This window comes from Theropithecus gelada, chromosome 3 (assembly GCF_003255815.1).
Source record: "Theropithecus gelada isolate Dixy chromosome 3, Tgel_1.0, whole genome shotgun sequence".
NCBI classification, from domain to species: domain Eukaryota; kingdom Metazoa; phylum Chordata; class Mammalia; order Primates; family Cercopithecidae; genus Theropithecus; species Theropithecus gelada.
The window spans coordinates 123,638,369-123,660,339 of record NC_037670.1 but is presented as its reverse complement, the minus strand read 5'-3'; the positions used below and the strand labels follow the sequence as shown (position 1 = coordinate 123,660,339).

General features: G+C 33.5%; 1 protein-coding gene across 1 annotated transcript in view; it reads right to left on the bottom strand.

The window, feature by feature from the left end:
* Positions 1-21,971, bottom strand: part of GNAT3 (G protein subunit alpha transducin 3) — a 55,994-nt gene that overhangs the window by 28,320 nt on the left and 5,703 nt on the right. Inside the window, exons 2-3 of the mRNA XM_025380163.1 lie at positions 8,002-8,044; positions 2,085-2,226 (exon numbers count right to left, since the gene is read on the bottom strand). Of these exons, the coding sequence (XP_025235948.1) occupies positions 2,085-2,226; positions 8,002-8,044 (185 nt within the window). The remainder of the gene's footprint in view (positions 1-2,084; positions 2,227-8,001; positions 8,045-21,971) is intronic.

The window sequence follows — 21,971 nt, the reverse complement described above, 5'->3', positions numbered from 1 at the left end:
TTCTTCTTCTTTTTTTTCTTTATAGAGACAAGATCTGGTTATATTTTTCAGACTGGTCTGGAACTCCCAGGCTCAAGCAATCTTCTTGCCTCACCCTCTCAAAGTGTTGAGATTATAGGCGTGAGCCACCACACCAGGTCAAAGCTCAGGTCTTTAGTGATCAGAGCATCACTGTTTCACAAACTCTGGGTCATATGAAGGATACAGTATAATTAAATAAGTAGCAATAGGCAAGGTGATTTCCAACTTCTCTGACACAAATGACACAAATGCATGGAATACCATATTGCATCTACAAATTTAAACATCATTAAATCATTCTCAAAGGAATTAAGAAGGTACATCTATTTTAGTGACTATTATTGCCTAAGATAAAAAGATAAAATATTTCTAATCATTAAATCCCTTAAAAGCAAAAAGCGCTATAATGGAATCCAGGAGAAGTGGATTTTGCCATGAACTCTAGCTACTTAATGTAAACCAACTAATCTTCTTTGATCCTTGTTTTTTAAATTAAGGTGGTTATACTATGTTGTCTCTTAAGAGTCAATTTAAAATCCTAGTATCTTAGAAAAAGCCAAGGTTCAGATCCATAACTGAACTACACTTAAATAAGAACATGATCACTAAGTCATAGAGAGATAAAGAATAAAAGGATCTTGGAGTTCACCTCCTCCAAGTTCCCCTTATTTATTTATTTATTTATTTATTTTATTATACTTTAAGTTCTAGGGTACATGTGCATAACATGCAGGTTTGTTACATATGTATACTTGTGCCATGTTGGTGTGCTGCACCCATCAACTCGTCAGCACCCATCATAGGTGGGAACTGAACAATGAGATCACTTGGACTCGGGAAGGGGAACATCAAGTTCCCCTTTTACACATGAGTGGGAAACTGTAGCCAGAGAGATAGATTGGAGCAAACTGTGGAGAAAACTAGAAATGGGAATCAGTAAAATATCTGACTCCTCGCTTTATAAACTATCTGCCTGAAGACCATACTTAGCATTTCTTTGTTCTTTGAAGAAAAGTGACAAGAAAAAGGGGGATTTCCCCTTTCTTTACATTAAGAGCATGGAAAAGCCGCCTTTGTTTGTTTTAATTGTAATGATTTCTAGTGGTCATTTACAAGATCCAGTGGCCATTTACAAGGTCCACTAAGCTGGTTGAGGGAGTTCAAATGACTCCTCTTTCTTTATCCTTACTATGCTTTTGTTCTCTATTTTTATTGTTTCTATAGCAAGGTTTCCAAGAATTACATTGGTAGGCATTCAACTGTCATCCTCTGGAGGTAACCAGATGCCCAGCTGCTCCTGGAGGGGACATATGGAAATAGGTGAGTTCTTCTTGTGGATTCTACTCAGTTTCTCTTTTTTGGGTGGGGTCAACTATGGTTCTTTGGATAATACTGTAAGTTTCATTTGCCAAATATTTTTATATATTTGCCTATAAACTTTTAAAGTAAGTGGATTTCAAATATATTTTAATATAAAATAACTATATAGCAAAATATAAAGTAGGGAGAAAATAATTTTGTTGTTACCTTACAAACAGAACTATGACTACTTGAATATACTTAATATACAACCATTTGCTTGCTCCTGCAATTTGAATTCTTTTTTAAAAAACTTAGCATTATAATCATTTCCCTGTTGCCACGCAGACTTTGTAATCATCATCAAACATTAATTATAATTATTGCGTTATTATTAAACATTGTTAGTCTCTTTGAAATGACATAACTAAAAAATTAATGTAGAGATATTGCAAATTGTGTTTATGCCATAAACTTTTGCATTTAGCAATCGTAAACAATATTTTTGTTTCTTATGGTGTATTATTTGATATTAAGTTTAATCCTCAGGAAAACAACTAATGTTGAATAACAGTATACAGTAAAAAAGTTTCACTTCAAGGAAAATAAGAAATCTTACACAAAACATAATTAATGTTTCAAAATTCATGTTTCATATTTTTAAATTTTGGGTATAGATTAATACTATGAACTTATTAAGTCCTCTTATTTTGTGGCTCAAACTGTATTGCAGGACATACAGCTGTCATTATTTGCATACTTACTGCACTTCTGGGATTTACATAATCAATTCCAAGGGTAGTCATGGCTTTCACAATAGCTAGGATGGATTGCAATGTATTACTGTAAATTACTGCTTTGAACTCCATGCATTCTTGCTCACTGTAACCATTCTTATGGATGATCCTATAATTTAAACATGAAAAGTTTCTGTGAGTTGAATAATTGATTGTAACACTAAAGCACATCAAAATAAGTTACTTGAATACAATTATAGTATATTTTCATTAAAAAGGAATTTTGACCATATGTATATGCTAAATCTAAACAATTTTATGCCTTTGGACTTTCATTATCATTGTCATTCATACAATATTTTCTTTCTGGGCTACCATGATAAATACAAAAGGACTTAGGATTTGTTATTTTAACATACTTTTCTGAAACGAGTAAATCATAAGCATTATACTTAGAAAGCCTGTTTTTTGTTTTTGTTTTTGTTTTTAAGAAAAAAAAATTCTAGATTCTCAGGACAAAGATATATTCACAGTTTTGAAACTTGGCCTTGTGTCCACAACCTGATGTCTAGAGGAAGTTAAGTCATTTAGAACATTCATGACTTTTCCTATCATGCTGGAAAATAGGAGTGCCTGCTTTCTATTTACAGCATCAACAAAGGCATCTTTTTTAGTACAGGTAATTGCCCTGTGTTAAATCTCTTGTCAGTTCTCCATCTGTGTACGTGCCACTGAGTTATAAAAGTTGAAATGCCTGACATTTTATTTGGCTGAACTCTTCTCTACCTTCCACTCATTCAGCCAAACTCAAGATTTTACTAGAAGTTTTGGAATAATAGCTTAAAATAGATTTACCTATCAAAAGCTAAAGTCATTACATGTGCCAGTTACGTATTTTTGCATCTTTATTGTAGAATTGTTTTTGTTCCTTTCTATAATGTTTTAATTGTCTTGAAGTGCTTTGTATTCGTTAGGCGTCTTTTTGGATGTCATATTACTAAATGTTTATATTGTGTCTACACGTATAAAGGCTTTAGCATAGGGGGAAAAGAGCACAAATGCCTCTTTAATGTCTTTGAAGATATTAGAACCTTCATATACAAGAAATCTCAACTGAAAGGAGTAAAAGCAGGGCCTATATTTGTTTTTTTTGTTTGTTTGTTTGTTTTTTTTTTTTTTGAGACGGAGTCTCGCTCTGTCGCCCAGGCTGGAGTGCAGTGGCCAGATCTCAGCTCACTGCAAGCTCCGCCTCCCGGCTTTGTTATTTGTTGGTTTTTTTATTTGATTACAAATCATTGCTGAACTTCTACGTTAAACATGGTCATGTCTGTCTTGCTGCATTGAATCATTAAATAACTTAAGTAAATAAAATAGACAAAGACTGTAGAAAAAATGCAATAAAATGTCTTTATGGATAGATCAAGAATAAGTTTACTAAAGAAATCCCAGTTTTCTGTCAAATCGAACTTGGAAAATTATTTTAATTATTAAAATGGCAACTGTGAATAAACGTGGGGTACTTAGGTGTTCTTCATGAAACAAGTTCTGACTGCTATCAGAAGTGAAGAAACATTTATCACAAAGAAAAATTATAAAAACAGATGTTAAAATGTCCAGTTGAAGTGGGACTTTAAACAACATCATTTTTCCAGGAGCTGCATATATCAATTTCTGTGAGACAGAGCACTCCAACTGCAGAGTTGGTTCCTAGGTCTGTTGAAATTCATAAGCTTTCACGGGGCATTTTCTGTGACATACTGTGTTATGTGGTAAAGAGAATACATTATACAAGTCCCTCCTTCCCAAACCATAGACTACAGCACTGCTGTATAATATGTTAGTCACTAGATGATTAATTAAAATTAAATAAAATTAAAAATTTAATTTCTCCATCACACTATCAACATTTCAAGTGGCTACTAAAGCCACACGTGGCTAGCAGCTGCCATATTTTAAGGCAAGATAGATAACTTTCCTATCATCACACAAAGTTCTGTTGAAGAGTACTGAGTTATAAGAAGGCAGAGCATATAAAGAGATTTTTGAACATTATGATAATGTATAGGACCAAACGCTACATATAGTAAGATGCTATAGAAAATAAAAAGTGATAAACTCTACTAGGAGTTGGTGTAAGGTATCAAAGAAGACATCTTGGAAGCAATGATAATCAGCTAATTGTTCAAGGATAGTTATTCCTAGATGATCAAAAGGGCAGAGAATCATTCTAGGCAGAAAGATCAATATGAACAAGTAGATGCTCACAATTTTCAAGCATTCAATATGTGCCAAGCACTGTTGTAAGCACTTCATCTGTCTTCATATTTCTGACAATAAGCCCTTTAAAGTAGATACAATTATGTTCTACATTTTATAAATAAGAAATATCAGCACAGATAAATTAAGCAAATATCCTCAACTTATTCAGCTAGTGTGTGGTACAGCTGGACCACAAACACAATCTGATTTACAGTCCATGATCTTAGCCATGAAGCTCAGCCTTCTATAGTGTGCTAGTCTACAGACTTACAAAAGGTCAGCATTAGTGAAGCAGGAAGTAGGAGGGGAGAAATTATAGGATAGGAGGATGAAGACATCAGCAAGAACTGGACTCCAGTGTCTTGTGTGCCATGGCAAGGAGATTGATCTCGATAGCATGGGTGAAGAGTTGAATTCAGGAGATACAATCAGCTTTAAATGGATCAGTTCATGGCAGTGTGGATAATGTAATGAAGGGAAGGGCAGGGAGGTAGAAGCTCCTGAGGAAGATACTGAATTAATCTAGGTCAGAAATGATGACCAATGGAGATCAATGATGTGTTTGGAGACCAATTGTGTAGATGTGGCATGACTTAGTGAAAGGGTGAAGGCTTAGTATAACTACGCTGAGATTTATTGCGTTGTAGGCTGGTGGTGTTGTAATCAATTTTAGGGCAATAGAGGCCAGATGGGAGATAGGTTTAATGTTTATTCTGATTTGGACCTAGCCAGACAATATAGCAGTAGATGTATCTGCCTCCCTAGTTTAGACAAAGTGTGTGAGTTTGAAAGAAATACTCTGAAACAGTCAGCTTGAAGATTCCAGTGAAAATCATAGAACTCTGGAAGTTTTCGTTTGAAGGTGCAGAGTAAGTAGAGAAGTGCCAGTGTCTCCTGGTACAGTAGAGACACTAACATTTTAAGTGTAGTCAGAGATAGAGTTAGAAGAATAAAGGAGATAGAGTTAGACGAACTGGGAAAGAGTTCTAAAGAAGCTGAAGAAAAATATTAAGAGGGAACAGTGATGTAATCTGGAATTAACATAAGGACTTAAGGAGACTTCAAATAAAATTACTATTCAAAGATGACATGATAAATAATCTTCGTAAGGGCAACTTCTGCAACTTACCAGAGGTGAAAGTGTGATGAAAATGGCTGAAAATGGAAAGTGGAAAGTAAAGAGAGCAAATTTTGATTATTTTTTTACAGAAATTCTACTGAAAAAAGGAAAGATAAAGCAGAACAAGGAAATTTGCTCTTTTTAAATAATAAAAGAAGTGCTCACTGTAGAAAATGTGAAAAGCCTAACAATATTAAAAGCAAAGGTGCTTTGAATTTTAAATTCCACTATTGAGAGAAAATTTATTTGAACACTGGTATATGTTCTTTCATTTAAAAAAATTATCTATTTGATCATACTTGAGGTTAAAATGTTCATGCACCGGGCACAGTGGCTCATGCCTGTAATCCCAGCACTTTGGGAGGCTAAGGCAGGTGGATCACTTGAGGTCAGGATTTCGAGACCAGTCTGGCCAACATAGTGAAATCCCAACTCTAGTAAAAATATCCAAAAGAAAAAAAAAATTAGCCGGGCATTGTGGCAGGTGCCTGTAATCCCAGCTACTCAGAAGGCTGAGGCAGGAGAATTGCTTGAACCTGAGAGGTGGAGATTGCAGTGAGCCAAGATTGTGCCACTGCACTCCAGCCTAGGTGACAGAGCACGACCCTTTCCCAAATAAATAAATTAAATCAATAAAATAAAATTTAAAATGTTCATGCAATTTTGTAACCTGGTTTTTTAGTTAACATAGCATTTCCACATATTTAAACCTTCTCATATACATGAGATTAATACATGATTTGTAATAGTTATATAATATTGCAATTGAAGAATGAAAACTCCTGTAACTTTGCAACCTAATTGCTTATGTTTTATTTTAATTTGTGGTACTTTATTCTATCCCATATTTCATTATCTTAGTGATATAAGCCTTTTATACAGGCTTTTATATTTTATATTTTTGAATTATTTTCACATTTTTGCATATTTTATCATTATTGACAATTCTCAGAAACATTTAGATCAATAATTTTAATTTTCCCAGCTTACCATGTATATTAAAAATATCCATTTCTCAAAATCTCATTCTTATTGGGTAACATTATTTTTTAATTATTGTTTGTCAATTTACTACAATGAAAAATTACCTCATTATTTATTTGATTTTTAATTTTTATAATTAATGAGGTTACACTAAAATACATTATTTATCTATTGAATTTTATCATTTCTATACTCTCTGTTCATAGCCTATCCCTATTTATATATATTGGGAGGCTTATTGTTTTACTTAGCAATCTGTGGGCCTTTATATACTAATCACCAATTATTAATCTATCATATTTAGTGTAAATATTTTCTAGTTCTCTAATTTTGGTTTAATTTTATTTATGGTTTACTATATTTAAAAGTTTTAATTTTTACGTAGCCAAATAATTGGTTTTTTTTTTTTCTTTATTTAAGCTCACAGAGAATGGAGAAATGAAAAAAGATAAGAAAGGTTCAAGCATGATCATAGCCTGGGAGGCAAGAGCAGGCAGATACTGTGGTAATGTTATAAACGAATGCCAGATGACTTAGTTGCCAGGATGGTCCTAAAAACTCAAAAATTGTACGATCCCAGGGAACAGAATAAAGGAGCTCTGTTCTTCAGAAACAGTAGGAAAGATCAAACATTTGGTTGCAGATAAGTGAAGCTTAAATATTGGTTGATATAAAACTTACATGACATTATCACATAAAAGGAAAACAGTGGCTTAGATAGGAACCAATTTCATTATTGACTGGCGGGCATCACTCCCTCTTAAAATATGTCCCAAACAACAAGATCCTTTAACATATACTTTAAAAATATTCTCAAACATGGTCCTCCTCCTCTTTATTCTCCTTTTTCCTCCTCTTCCTCTTTCCTCCTCCCCGCTCCTCCTCTCTGCTCCTCCTCCTTCTTTCCTCCTCCTCCTCCTCCTTCCGCTGCTGTTGCTTCTGCTTCTGTTTCTTCTGCTGCTTCTTTTACTTCTTTTTAGCAACAATTATCCTTTAAAATTCTCTAGTAGTAACAAAGCCATGAGGTTTCACCCATTTACCTTTACTTGTCAATTACCATTTTATTCAGGTACACACTGCATTCTTTTTGGTTTTATTTCCTTATTAAGGAATTCAGATCTAGTTATTTCATTATAAAAAGGAAAAAGTAGAGAAAACAAATGCAAAAATACATTAAAATTCATGGTAGTAATTAAGCATTTTATTCCCAGGTAGGAAAAATGCCAATGAGATTAAAAATACAAATGCATCATTGATTGACATATTTTAAAATATTTACAGTTAATGATCACATTAAAAAGCCCTTGATATACCCAGATTAATATAAGTAATACATAATGCTTTAAGCATTTGTCTTGTTGAGAGGCACATTTACAAAAATGGAAATTATAATATTATTCAACTGCTACACTTTCTGCTGAAGGATACAAGGTATATTTGCACAGAACTGTGACCACTCTGTTATAATCCATGATTTAGAAAAGACTGTCAATCAGCATTTACAGAAGCATGTATTTTAAGAATGGTCAAACACACGGACAGACATCAAATATTAAACATTTGAGACAGATGTGTACCTACTTCATTTGTTTAACAATAGTACTTTTGCCAGATTCTCCTGCTCCTGCAACATAAAAAGAGGAATATTATTAACTGATACACCAAATTTGTATAGATATTAAAAACTGATTATCACTTTTCATGGATAATCTTTAATTTTTTTCATAGGTTTAGGGGGTACAATTGCAGTTGTTACATGGATAAACTGCATAGTGGTGAAGTCTGGTCTTTTAGTTTACCCATCATCTGAAAAGTGTACATTGTACCCAACTGGTAATTTTTTTCATTCCTCACCCCGGCCCGTGCTCCCACCTTTGCAAGTCTCCACTGTCTATCATTCTACTCTGTATGTCCATGTGTATGCACTGTTTAGCTCCCACTTATGTGTGAGAACATGTGGTATTTGACTTTCTGTTTCTGAATTGTTTCACTTAAAGATAGTGGTCTACAGTTCCATCCATTTGCTGCCAAAGACATCAAAGACATGATTTTGTTCTTTTTTATGGCTGAGTAGGATTCAATTATATATATCAGATTTTCTTTGTCTAATTTTCCATTGATGGACACTTAGATTCCATGACTTTGCTATTATAAATAGTGCTGCAATAAACATACAAGTGCAAATGTCTTTTAAAAATAATAATATATTTTTCTTTGGGTATATATGCAGTAGTGAGATTGCTGGATTAAATGGTAGTCCTATTTTTAACTCTGAGAAATATCCATACTGTTTTTCCATAGAGGCTGTACTAATTTACACGCCACCAACATTGTATAAGTGTTCCCTTTTCTCTACATCCCTGCCAGTATCTGTTGTTTTTTGACTTGTTAATAATAGCCATTTTGACCTGGTGTAAGGTGGTCTCTCACTGCAGTTTTTTTTTTTCTTTTTTTTTTTTTTTTGAGACTGAGTCTCACTCTGTCACCAGGCTGGAGTGCAGGGGCATGATCTCGGCTCACTGCGACCTCCACCTCCTGGGTTCAAGCGATTCTCATGCCTCAGCCTCCCGAGTACCTGGGATTACAGGCATGTGCCACCATGCCTGGCTAATTTTTGTATTTTAGTAGAGACGGGTTTCCCCATGTTGGCCAGGATGGTCTCGATCTGCTGATCTCGTGATCCGCCCGCCTCAGCCTCCCAAAGTGCTGGATTACAGGTGTGAGCCACTGCGCCCGGCCTTCACTATAGTTTTAAATTACATATCTTTTACAATTAGTGGTGGTGAACATTTTCTTACATGACTGTTAGCCATTTGTGTGTTGTCTTTGAAAAATATCTGTTCATGACCTTTGCCCACTTTTTGATGGGGCTATTTGCTTTTTTCTCGTTGAGTTGTTTGAACTCCTCATAGATTCCGGATATTAGTCCTTTGTTTGATGCATAGCTTGCAGATGTTTTCTCCTGTTCTGTAGGTTGTCTGTTTCCTCTGTTGATTATTTCTTTTTCTGTGCAGAGCCTTTTAGTTTGTCCCATTTGCCTATTTTTGTTTTTGTTACATTTGCTTTTGAAGTTTTAGTCACAAATTCTTTGCCTAGGCCAATATCCAGAAGAGTTTTTCTTCTAGGATTTTTATAGTTTCAGGTCTTAAGTCTTTAATCCATCTTGAGTTAATTTTTGTATATGGTGAGAGATATAGGTCCAGTTTCATTTTTTTTCTGCCTATGGCTAATTTCCTATTATGAGAAATCTTTAACAGATACCTCTCCTAGTGTACCTTCTAAAGCAAACATTATACACTGTCAAGGAAAACATGTATGATTGCATTTGAATATAATTTGGGAGGCTTGTATCTCCTGGCTTTGCAACCCAAAAAAGTGGTCCTCAACTTCATAGTCTCTAGATTACTCTCATTCTTCCAGAATGTCTCCTCATATACACTATTGATTGAATAGCAAGAAAAAAACACCCAACAACTAGGTAATAACTTTTGATTTTTCAGAATGGTTCAAAACCTGTTGTCATTGGAAGATGGGAGCTTGTCTCCAGCATCCCATTTACCTTGGTATATAGATATTATAATTGCTTCTGTTTTAACAAAGGAATATTGCTAATAACACTAAGCAATTCTAAGGAGGCTCCAGGTAAGAATCAATATGGGAGTATTTCAAAATGGGTTACACATTTCTGTGAAGGAGCAGGGCCTGGGCAAAGGAGGAGCTGGCAGTAATGTTATAGAGAAATGTGTTGCATTTATCTAAAACAGCTATTTTAGTTGATGATATACAATATAACACTTGATTTTGTATCTAGTAAACTTTGCAAACATCATGTACAGGAATACAAAATGCGTAATATAAAATAAAAAGCATGAATCTTTGGGGAAAAATCAGTGGTTGCTTCATGCTATGCCTCAAGTTGTTTTGAGGACATTTTTGAATCTACTTTGTTGTTAAGATTTGTGTGTGTGTGTGTGTGTGTGTGTGTATGTGTTTTGAAATGAAAACTAAGAAGTATTGAAGTAAAGTGTAATGACCTAGGCTTGAGGATTTTTTTCTGTCCGTGTGTGTATGTGTGTGTGCATGTGTGTGTAATATCTTCAGTAAGTCTTTTAACTCCTTAATTTCCTCACCTACAAACTGAAAACACATACTTCACAAGATTACTCTAAAGACGTAATAAGCATAAAGTTGTTTGCAGACTACAGTGCAAAGTCAAACACAAAGCAATGTTATTTGAGAATACAAGCATCCAGAACACTTTGCAGTTTTTTCATGAAGAGAAGTCTAATACGTTACTGTAGATACCCTACATTTATTCAGCAAATGATACTGGAGCAATTGAATGTCTACATGAAAAAAGAATATTGACTCATATCACAACATACTAAAAGTTAATTAGAAATGGCTCATAAACTTATATATAAAAAATAATGCCAAAAAATCTCTAGAGAAATATGTAGTTGAAAAATCTTTGCAACCTTTAACCACCAAAATTTTCTTAGATAGTGTATGAAACATTGAACCAACAAAAAGTAAAAATATAACAAATTGGACTTGATCAAAATAGAATGTAAAAGGACAAGCCACTGACTAGGAGAAAACATAAACAACACATGTTTATCAGACATAGGCTAGGGACCCAGCAGCATAAATGTAATAGGGCTAGGGAGGATTAATATAGGGATGTTTAAAATGATTAAGAGGGCAGGAATGTGGCCAGGCACCATGACTCAAGCCTGTAATCCCAGCACTTTGGGAGGCCAAGGTGGGCAGATCACGAGATCAGGAGATCGAGAGCATCCTGGCCAACATGGTGAAACCCCATCTCTACTAAAAATACAGGCTGCACTCCAGCATGGTGACAGAGCGAGACTCTGTCAAAAAAATTTTAAAAAAAAAGCAGGAATTCCATATGAAAACACACTAAAAATGACTATGGTTCTTGAGAATTAAAAAAAGAGAATTTGAAAATTACTGCAATATGTAGGGTATGGAAAGAACTAAATCTTAACATTTCAACTTATCTACGAATCTTGGACATGTGGGGATGGGGGAGGGGGAGGAGAAAATTCAGGCAACTTGTTGAAGTTTGAAAGTTTTGGCTTTACAGTAGGAGAAAACCAGGAATTCACCAAAAGTAGATAAGGTCTGATAATAAAAATTAGTTCATAAAATTTTTAGATAAAATTAGTTGTAAATCTCTATAAAACGTTGTTGTGGAAAAATGCAGCATTTTATAATTGATATGAAATCATATCTTTAGAATGTGTCCTCAGGCTACAACCAAAATTTATCAGCAGAAATGTGATCTTGACCTACATAGACCAAGGATCTAATCTAAAATAATGATCTTTGAGTACTATTTTTTATGTCTCTAGGAGAGGCAAAGGTCTTCATCTATTACTGGCAGTTCCAAAAATTAGGTCACAGGACATCTTTGACGTCTCAAGGTATCTGTTAATTTTGGACAGATTTCAACGTAACACAATTAAACCAATTTTTGAGATTTCCCAGGAAAATCCCAAATTCAGGAATTATAGGCATAGATATATCCTTGACTACTCATTGTAGTCAACAGGAATGTTTTACTAAAACTTGTAAGATTTTATGTAAGCAAAACTAATATGACTTTTGGTAACCCCAAATCCCCACCTTTCTTTTGTTGTTGTTGTTGTTGTTATTTTGGATTTTTGTTGTTGTTGTTGTTTGAGATGGAGTTTTGCTCTGTTGCCCAAGCTGGAGTGCAATGGCAAGATCTTGGCTCACTGCAAACTTTGCCTCCTGGGTTCAAGCGATTCTCCTGCCTCAGCTTCCTGAGTAGCTGGGATTACAAGCGTAAGCCACCATGCCCAGCTAATTTTTGTATTTTTAGTAGAGACAGGGTTTCACCATTTTGGCCAGGCTAGTCTCAAACTCTTGGCCTCAAGTGATCTGCCCATCTCAGCCTCCCAAAGTTCTGGGATTAGAGGCGTGAGCCACCACACCTGACCCACCCTATTTAAATTTCTAATTAGACTCTCACCCACTCAGTCTTCATTTCCCTATTCTACCTTCACATTTTTCCTAACACTTTTCTTCTACATGCTTAGGAATAATTCATATATCATTTAAAAATGTTTCTGTCTTTCATCACTGCAAAGTAAATTTCATATTGCAAAGAATCTTTATCTGCTTCGTTCACTGATTTATCCAAAGCACCTAGAACAGTGCCTAACTCAGTAGAATCTCAATAAAAAAAATGAATTCTTTGACTCATACTTCAGAAATGAGATTTTGTCCTTTGTATTGAGTATCATTTTTTCCTCACTGAAATGTTTCTGCATGATTTACAATGTTTTCTTAAGCCTCCGTGAACAGATATAGCTACACCTAAATTTAATTCTATTCAGGACAACTATTTTTTTTTTTTTTTTTGGTCATAGCCATATGTAAATGTATCTAGTTTCTGCAGTTGTCTGAAACAGCTGTCCACCTTATGTGATAGTGAGGAAATAAGAGTGGTAAAGCTATGGGAAATAATGTTTCATTGCTGGGTATTGATATATAGATTCTTTCCCTTGAGAAAGCCTCTAGAACACACCTCTCCATGATTTTGTGCTAGTTGGCTCTCCATCACAGGTAGTGAAATATGACACTAAAGTTGATAGATGCAAAAATCAAAGTAACTTGCTAAAATTTCTTTACTTAATGAAACACAAACTGCCAGATTGGGAACAACCATCCCATTTACTAGAGACTGCAGTGCCCAAGAATGAAACAGTTGAGAATAAAATCAAATTACCTTGCCCATTTTCCAAAGACAACTGACCCTATAATTTGGCATGGCTGAGAGTTATTTGTTTGTGAGAGTGACAACAGTAAATGAATGAGCTTTGCACAATAGTCTGGTTTGCTGGCTTTAAAAAATTCACTATTTTGCTGTAGGAAGTGCATCACTTTGAAAAAAGAGTGATCCAATAATATTATAAAACTGTCCTTGATAGATTTTGTTTAAAAACCTCTAACAATAGAACTGAATATTAGAAATTCTAGCATCATCCTGTACAAATGACAGAATCTCAGAATATCTCATTTCTTTCTCTACATATATGTGTATATATATGTATGTGTGTGTGTATATATATATATAAGTATGTGTGTGTATATATACATATACTGTCTTAAATCACAGAGCAGTGGGGATGTGGAAGAAAAGTCAATGGGCTTAGTAGGAACTGCAGTACTTGCTCATGCAGGTATATTTAATGTTGTATTTTGTTCAACCAAAGTGTTCACTAGAAATGAGAAAAAAATCTCATTTCTCAATGTCAGTTAAATTTACTTAAAGGATGATATAATTTCTACAATGAAGTGAAAATAACTTAGACCACTGTCTTTTAAATGAATTATCTATCTTGAGATATTGAGCCTAATGAGAAAAAGTGTGTCAATGATTTTCCAGAATTGTACCAGTATATGTACTATAGAGAAATATTTTATTGATTGAGAACCACCTTTGGGCAGATTTAAAAATCACAACCAAATTTTATTTTATTCACTCTATATTATTGACTAGTTAAATTTATGATAAATTTCTGAAAAAGTGACTTTTAGACTATGTCAGTTAATGTACGTTCAGAATGGTCTTCTGTATTTCATAAATATGGCCATTTGGTAATCATACTGATGACACTAAGTTGTGGCATTTCCAAAAGTATTTCTAAGGCTACAGGGTATGTTATTGTATAACAATTATTTGTAACTTAGCTAGTAATTCATGCTGTATGCAAGGTTAGCAGAATAATCAATCACTTTTTAAAAAATGGCATGTACTCTTAAATGAAACTACATATTAAAAGTTGATATTTTCCCTTGAAAGTCTTTAAAAAGGTGCCTGTACCATCCTTGCTTTATGTAGTGACTTCAGTCTTCTATGTAAAGGTCCAGTATAGTCAATTACAGCATTAACAGGAAAATTCCTAAAGAAAAGCCTATCTACTTAAAATCTCATTTATTATTTGGAACTCTATTGCAAAGTCCTTTCAAAAATAAATTATTGAGCCCCATTCTCACAATGATTCTAGGTCATAGTTCACAATAGTCATTTCAGTCTTGTAAGATTAGATCATGTTACAGAGCCAAATATAGACATTGTAACAGCATGTTCACATATGCTGATGGTGTCCTGAAATAATCTCTTCCTTCCAAATTGTGGTCATCGCTAATATTAGTCTCTGGGTCAAGGGGTACCAAGAGAATTTTAACAAGATATGCATCTGTTTCTTTGAAATAGATAATGTTACAAATAATTAAATATTTACATTTATACTTAATTCATACTTAGATACTCATAAATTATTTTATTTTTAATAAGAATAAGGAATCCTGTTCCACATTTTTAAATCTTAAAATATTAAAAACAATTTTAAATCTACCCAATATTTATACATGTAAGTGAACTTCGATTGAACACACACAAGGCTTGATTGCTCATTTCAGATAACTTGTTCAAACAGGCAAAATGAGATTACAACATTGTGACTTGTAATCACACATAAGATTTTTTTTTTGTAGGTGATCTTAAAAATCACATAATTGTATGGTAGAAAGAAACCTTAGAAATCAACCAGCTATGTATATCTCTTCAGTCTATGCCTGAGAAAAATGAATCCAATAGAGATTATGATAATTATGCAAAGTTTCAGATAGGTCTTCAAACAAAGAAACTATGTATTCTGACTCTCACTAAAGCTATGTCATATTGCTTCCTTTTTTAAGTAGGCACTGATAAATACCAAAATAGTTTCAACACTTTAGAAATTATTTTAAATGCATTTTTTATAAGTTAGTATGAGAGCAGTGTACTTTTTTTGTTGGTTTGTTTGTTTTGAGACAGAATCTAGCTCTGTTGCCAGGCTGGAGTGCAGTAGCATGATCATGGCTCACTGCAAACTTGGCCTCCTGGGTTCAAGCAATTCTCCTGCCGCAGTCTCACAAACTGCTAGAATTACAAGCATGAGCCCCCTACACCTGGCCTTGAAAGCAGTGTACTTTCAGAGACGTATTGGTATTGCTGTGTCAGCTTGTCATTCACAGGTAGACTGTTGGTATAAAAGATTTTTAGGGTAGTCTCTTTTGGGCCAACTTAATTTTGTTCCGCGTATTATTTCTCCTGTTTATGGAGTGACATCAAGATTCTCTGTCCTTTCCACATGACAGCCCCTCACATAGCTGGATTCATCGTGTTTTGGAACTAAATAGATATGAGCTTGCACTAATTTCTGACTGTGACTAAGTGTCTTGATCAAATTCAGTCTCTCTGAAAGTCAGTTTCTTCTATTACAAAATTGGGTTAAGACTTGGGAGGATTAGATTACAAATATAACTTACCTGGAACATATACTAATATATAGTGAGCTCTAAGAATTTTCTATTATTTGAAGAATGTGCTCATATCCTTTTAAAGAAATATTTCAAGTATAATATGATCCACTCCTCCTTTCTTGTGGAACATGATTTTTAGATTATTTGTCCTCTGAACCATACCCCATACAAGAGCCAATGTCCTTCTGAAATGTGGTACTGAAAATTGTGCTATAGATACCAGATTTATGAACAGCACTGGCATTCTGTCACCTAGATCTGCCTCACTCCTGGTGCTTGTTTATAAATAAGTAATTTTCTTAATAAAGACCGTGATTAGTTTGCCTCCTTTCTTTTTTTTTTTTGCTTATATTGAGCTTGTGGTAATAAAAGTTTTTCTGTTTTATTTCACATCTCTTACCCACCAGATTCTTCCACGAACCACGCATATCTAATTGATTTTGAACCTCAACAAAGATACTTATTAAATTCCATTTTGCTTATTTGTGGCAAGCATTTCTGCTAGTAGAGGTCATTTGGAATTCTAACTTGGTTTTGTCACTATATCCTTTCAAACTGAATCTCAAGTTTGAAATGCCTGCTTTATCCACCTTCACCCAAAACCCTGATAAGAGTATTGAAGAGAAGAAGGTCAACGGGGGAAACTATGCCATACTCTAGTGTCTGTTCTGTTAATAGGAAACCCATTAATCGTAAGTCCTTGTTCACTATCTATAGTCAACAATGCTAAATGTTGGCCGTTAGGTATGATAATTACTGAAGGTTTTTTTACCTACAGATTATCCGGCTACTAAGGAGATTCTCTTCTATTTCTACTCTAATTGGTGTTTTTAAAATCAGGAATTGATAAGGAATTTTATTTAATTATTTTTTGGCATCTCCTACCATTGCTATGATTTTTCTCTTTTAATTTGTTAGTGTGAATAATATTAATTGATGTTCTAATCATATTCTAAAAATGCATTTTTGGGATAATCACTCTTCCCCCAAAACTCCCCCTAACCTTTTTCCTTTCTGCATTTTATCTGTTTCTGGCATCGGTTGGCTAATATTTTGCTTTAGTTTTCATATTTATGTCTGTGAGGATGATTGACCTGCCATTGTCTTTGTCAAATTTTGTTGTCAAGGTTGTCAAATAATAAATTGAAAAGAATTTTCTAAAAATGTTTATGTAATTTTGAAATGCTCTGCCCATGGACTGTTAGATAGAATTCCTTTATAAAGCAATATGAATAAATTTGCAGATAAATTTGTACATTTTCTTTTGCCAAAAAAATAAGTAACACATTTATTTTTCCCCAAACTTTTTATTTTGATAATTAATTTAAAAACCTACAGAAGTTCAAGAATATAGTACTATAGAAGCCCGCATTTTATATCCTTCACTGTTCTGAATTATTTGTCCTGTTTGCGTTCTCTCATATATGTATAAATTTACATATACATATATGAACATATTTTTATTTTTGTTTTGCTGAATATGAGACATTTGACCCATAAATATTTCGAAATGCATCTTCTAAGAATAAGACAATTTTTCTACAAAACCAAAATACTATTTCCATGCTTACGAAAACATATATTCTAAATGTTATCTAATACTATATACTCCATATTCAAATTTATCTTATTGTTTCAAAAAAATGTTTCCCATACCTTTTTTATTTCTTGTATTCGTAATCCAATCAAGTTTCACACTTTCATTTGTCGTTATGCTATTTAAAGTCTTTTAATTTATAACATTTCCCTTGTAATATTTTTGTTATTTTGTTTTGTTGACATTGGCATTTTTCTAAGACAATTTTTAAAATATATTCAATTATTTGTATTCTCTGATGATTAGATTTAATGTAAATATTTTAGATGAATACTGTATACATATTACGGATTTTCAGTTTGTCATATCAGTAAACACGTGTCAGATATATTAATATGACTATAAATACCTATTTCTGTGATATAGATAAAATAAGCATCATGAATCTGTAAAATTCCTCATCAGTCAAACTAAGCGTGTTTCATTTAAGAGAAAGAATATTGTGGCTACATACTATCTTTTGTTTTTAATGATCTTTTATTTAGATATTCCAACTTTCAATTTTATACTTATTTTAAAAATATCTGATAATATTTATAGTGCCTGTAGTTACCAATACTGTACTGTACACTTAAAAATTCACTAAGAGGGTAGATCTTATGTTAAGTGTTCTTATATAATAATAATAGTAATAGTAAATAGGAAGACAGGAAATAACTTTTATAGGTGACAGAGTTTACTGTGTGGATTGTGGTGACAATTTCACGGGTGTATACTTATTTACAAGCTCATCAAGTTGCATACATTAAATATGTATAGCTTTTGCATATCAGTCATACCTCAATAAAGTGGTTTAAAAATGTTATATGAGCGTTCTTGGATTTTGAGAAGCATTTTAACAGGTATTTCATTTTTCTTTTCTTATTAACACAGATTTTAGGCTAAAAAATGACAACACTAAAATACAGAATTACATGATTTTTCCCACACAGGTCTGTTGTAGATAGATATTTGTCTAAGTGTCCATTAATTGTGGGAATAGTCATGTACATTATTTTTTAGTATAAATACATATTGCAACAATGATTTTTAAAAAGGCCTTGGTTAATCACGTAGTTTGCGTATACTCACAGGATATCTGGAAAAAGGAAAATATAAAATAAGGAAAATGGAGGATTGAATTTATCAAGTATGTAGTTCTTACTAGAGTTATCCCTCCTAATTTTCAGACCCATCTGTTGATCTAGTAGTTATCTCCACTTGGTCCTGCTAAAAAAAGCATAGGGTTGAATATCCCAAATTATTACCCCTTTCCCTTTTCCCCAGTCTCATATTTATCCTACATTTCACATACTAGTGAATAATATAATCAACCATACCCAATTCCACCCCAATCACTCCTTCATTTACCATGTGGCACCCACATGCAGTCTGCCACCAAGTTCTGTCACTTTGTCTCCTAACATTCTTCAAATCTTATTTTCAAACTTATAATTTCTGTATTAATTCAGAAATGCGTCAAGAATTTGCACAGTAGTAACAGGTTCCTAACTGTCCTACCTACATTTATCCTCCTCATTAAATCTTTGAGCCATAGTATAGCCAAAGTAGTCTTTGATTTTTTTTAAAAAAAAAGCCAAGTATTATCATTTTAGTTACATAGTTAAAAAATCTTTCAATATCTTCTTATTGACTACAGATACAAAATAAAATTCCTATGCAATAACATATAAATGACTTTCTTCTTGCTCATTTCTACATGCAAAGGTATACTTATGTTCTAGCCAACATGAACAAATCACAAGAATATTTTAGATTCTGATTCTGTCATTCTTCCATTTGCCATACATGCATCCTTTCCTATGCCATAATTCAATAAAGAACAAAAGCAGATATGTTCTTTGTTCTCATAGAAATTAGAATGCAGACACTAACTTAAAACTGACACATACAAATAAAAGGCTTTGCTTGGCTGTAGATACACATTTGATATTTGGAAACCAAACTATATTCTTAAGTTGTCATTTTCTTTTTATCTATATCATGAAAGTAGTATCTATTTCATAAAATTTTCTCCTAGATTAAAGCAATAACAGAAGAAGTAGATAAAGAGAAAAATATAAGATTTATGCCAATATAGATAGAACTAAAACTAAATCTTGTGGCAACGTTGACCTTTGGACAATGGAGAGGGAATAGTCATAGAGGAGCTAAGGAGGATTGAAATATCAAATGGATATAATGGGAAAGGACATAACAAGGTACCTCATGGAAAATGTAAAAATACATGGGCAGCAAAATAAACTTGGGAAATTATTTTGAGATCTCCCAAAGTGTGATCAGGTCACTGACAAATACAAGAAATTTGAGAATAAGGGTCAACAAATTGAGCAAATGAAAGAATTTTAGAGTCATATCAATTAAGTCCTGGTATGAGGTCCTCAAAAGAGAGTAAAACGGAGTATAGACTAAAACCCACTAAGGTTTAAGAACAAACCATGGTAGATGAATCCACTTATGGATGGAAAGAAGAAGCAAGCTTCAGTGAGGAGAGGAATACAGGGATATAAAATTGAGAACTGTTTAGGTCTGACTTAGTTTAAAAATTATTGCTGGGGGTGGAGGCTCACACCTGTAATTCCAGCACCACACCTGTAATTCCAGCACTTTGGGAGCCCGAGACAGGCAGATGGCTTGAGCCCAGGAGTTTGACACCAGCCTGGGCAACATGCTGAAACTCTGTGTCTACAAAAAATACAAGAATTAGCCAGGTACGGTGGTGCACGCCTGTAGTTCCAGCTACTGTGGATGCTGAGGTGGGAGGATCACTTGAGCCCATGAAGTTGGGGCTGCAGTGAGACGTAATTGCACCACTGCACTCCAGCCTAGGTGACAAGACCCTGTCTTAAAAAAAAAAAAAAGAAAAGAAAAAAAAGAAAAAGAAAAAAAAGGAAAAATTGTTGAGATGTGAATTTTGTGAATTGACCATTATCTGTACTCTGTGAGAGATAATTTTGTAGTAGAGAAGAGCATATATACAACTTACATTGCAATTAATGAAAGAGACTAAAGAGGATAAGAAAATAGAAGCAGTGAGCATAGCATCCTTTGAGAAGTGTTTCAGTATAAAAACGTTTTAAAAGATATCTGTATAAGGTGAATTCAAGGGTGCGTTGAAGTCAAGTAAAATTTCTTAGACTAAAGAAGGGAAACATCTGTATTTTCCATGAAGAAAAAGCCAGTAGAGAATTTTGAAGATGGCAAAATGAAAAAATAATTGATGGAACAAAAGTTTTAAGATATGAAAGGTGATAGATTTTTTTTAGCAAAAAGGCTGAAACTAATCTGAAATGAAAATGGAATACTCCTTCTTTAAAAGTAGTGAAAATATAAGAGAATACATGAATATTTAGTGAGATTTGGAGATGATCATTTAGAATTGTTTTGTTATATATTAGTGAGCATCACGGATGAGGTTGTGGGCAGAGTCACGATGAAAGTGATGTTGGAAATGTGGGACCGGCTGCCTTTGGAGCATTTTAGAAGAAAATGAAGAATAAGCAAAATAATTTTTGGCCCAGCTAAATTTAAAACATGATATGTGTCAGCTAGGAGACTGAAAATGATATATTGTTTTATTCTACAACATCTGGGAATGAAGGAAATTAAGAATTTACAGAGGTATCAGGGTTAGATCAGCACTAAGAGCTGAAAAAGCTGTTAAACAGCATTACTTTCAAGAAAATCAGTTGGGAGAAGTATATTAGGACAATGGTAAATGGAGAACTCTGAGGGATTATCCAGGTTTGAAGGTTTGAATGTCAATTAACATAGATTAAGGAGGTGAAATATTCCTTAATTTTAGGAGGAACACAGCTGAAATGGCTGGCCCTGTTTAAAAGGAAGTAGATTAAATCAGACAACTAATTCACTAAATAGGGAAAAGTATGAGAGATAATAGAATATAAAATTCTGGTTAGAGAGTGATATTTCTAGATATCTTTAACAATTTTAAGTAGTAAATTTATTCTATTGGAATGTAAAATACTGAGACAGGAATCAAACTCATCACTTCCTCATTTTTTTTAATTAGCACTGCATCTTGTAATAAACAGAATGGATATTTCTCATATCTTATGGATTCTTAAACTTAGTTTCACCTTTAATCCTACTTCTTCAGGTTCAAATTCTACATTGATGTATTTGCACACCAGTATTTGGAGGGAAATTATTGAAAGTAATGGCAAAAACTGCAATTACTTTTGCACAAAACTAATAAATAGGGGTATGGATTCTGAACTTGGGTCTAATACGTTAAATGGAAGTATATTTTATTTTATGTGAAACAGATCATGGAGTCCTTACACTATCAAATGTTTTGCTACCTTTCCTTTCTAACAGTATGGAGAGGTAAATAACTTTTTTAAGCTGCTTGTGTTGCTTATATAAATATTTTTAAAGGTACAATGTTTGTCTTGAGTCAATAATTCATGCTTGAATGAAAATACATGAATATAAATATGTTCTGTAATATTACTAGAGAGCTTGTTAAACTGTAGTTAGCAAGAGTCATTGTCAGCAAGACAGAATTTTCAACTTCCTTAGCAAATACAATAATTTGGCGAAGTGTAGAATGTTTTACTAAACAGTT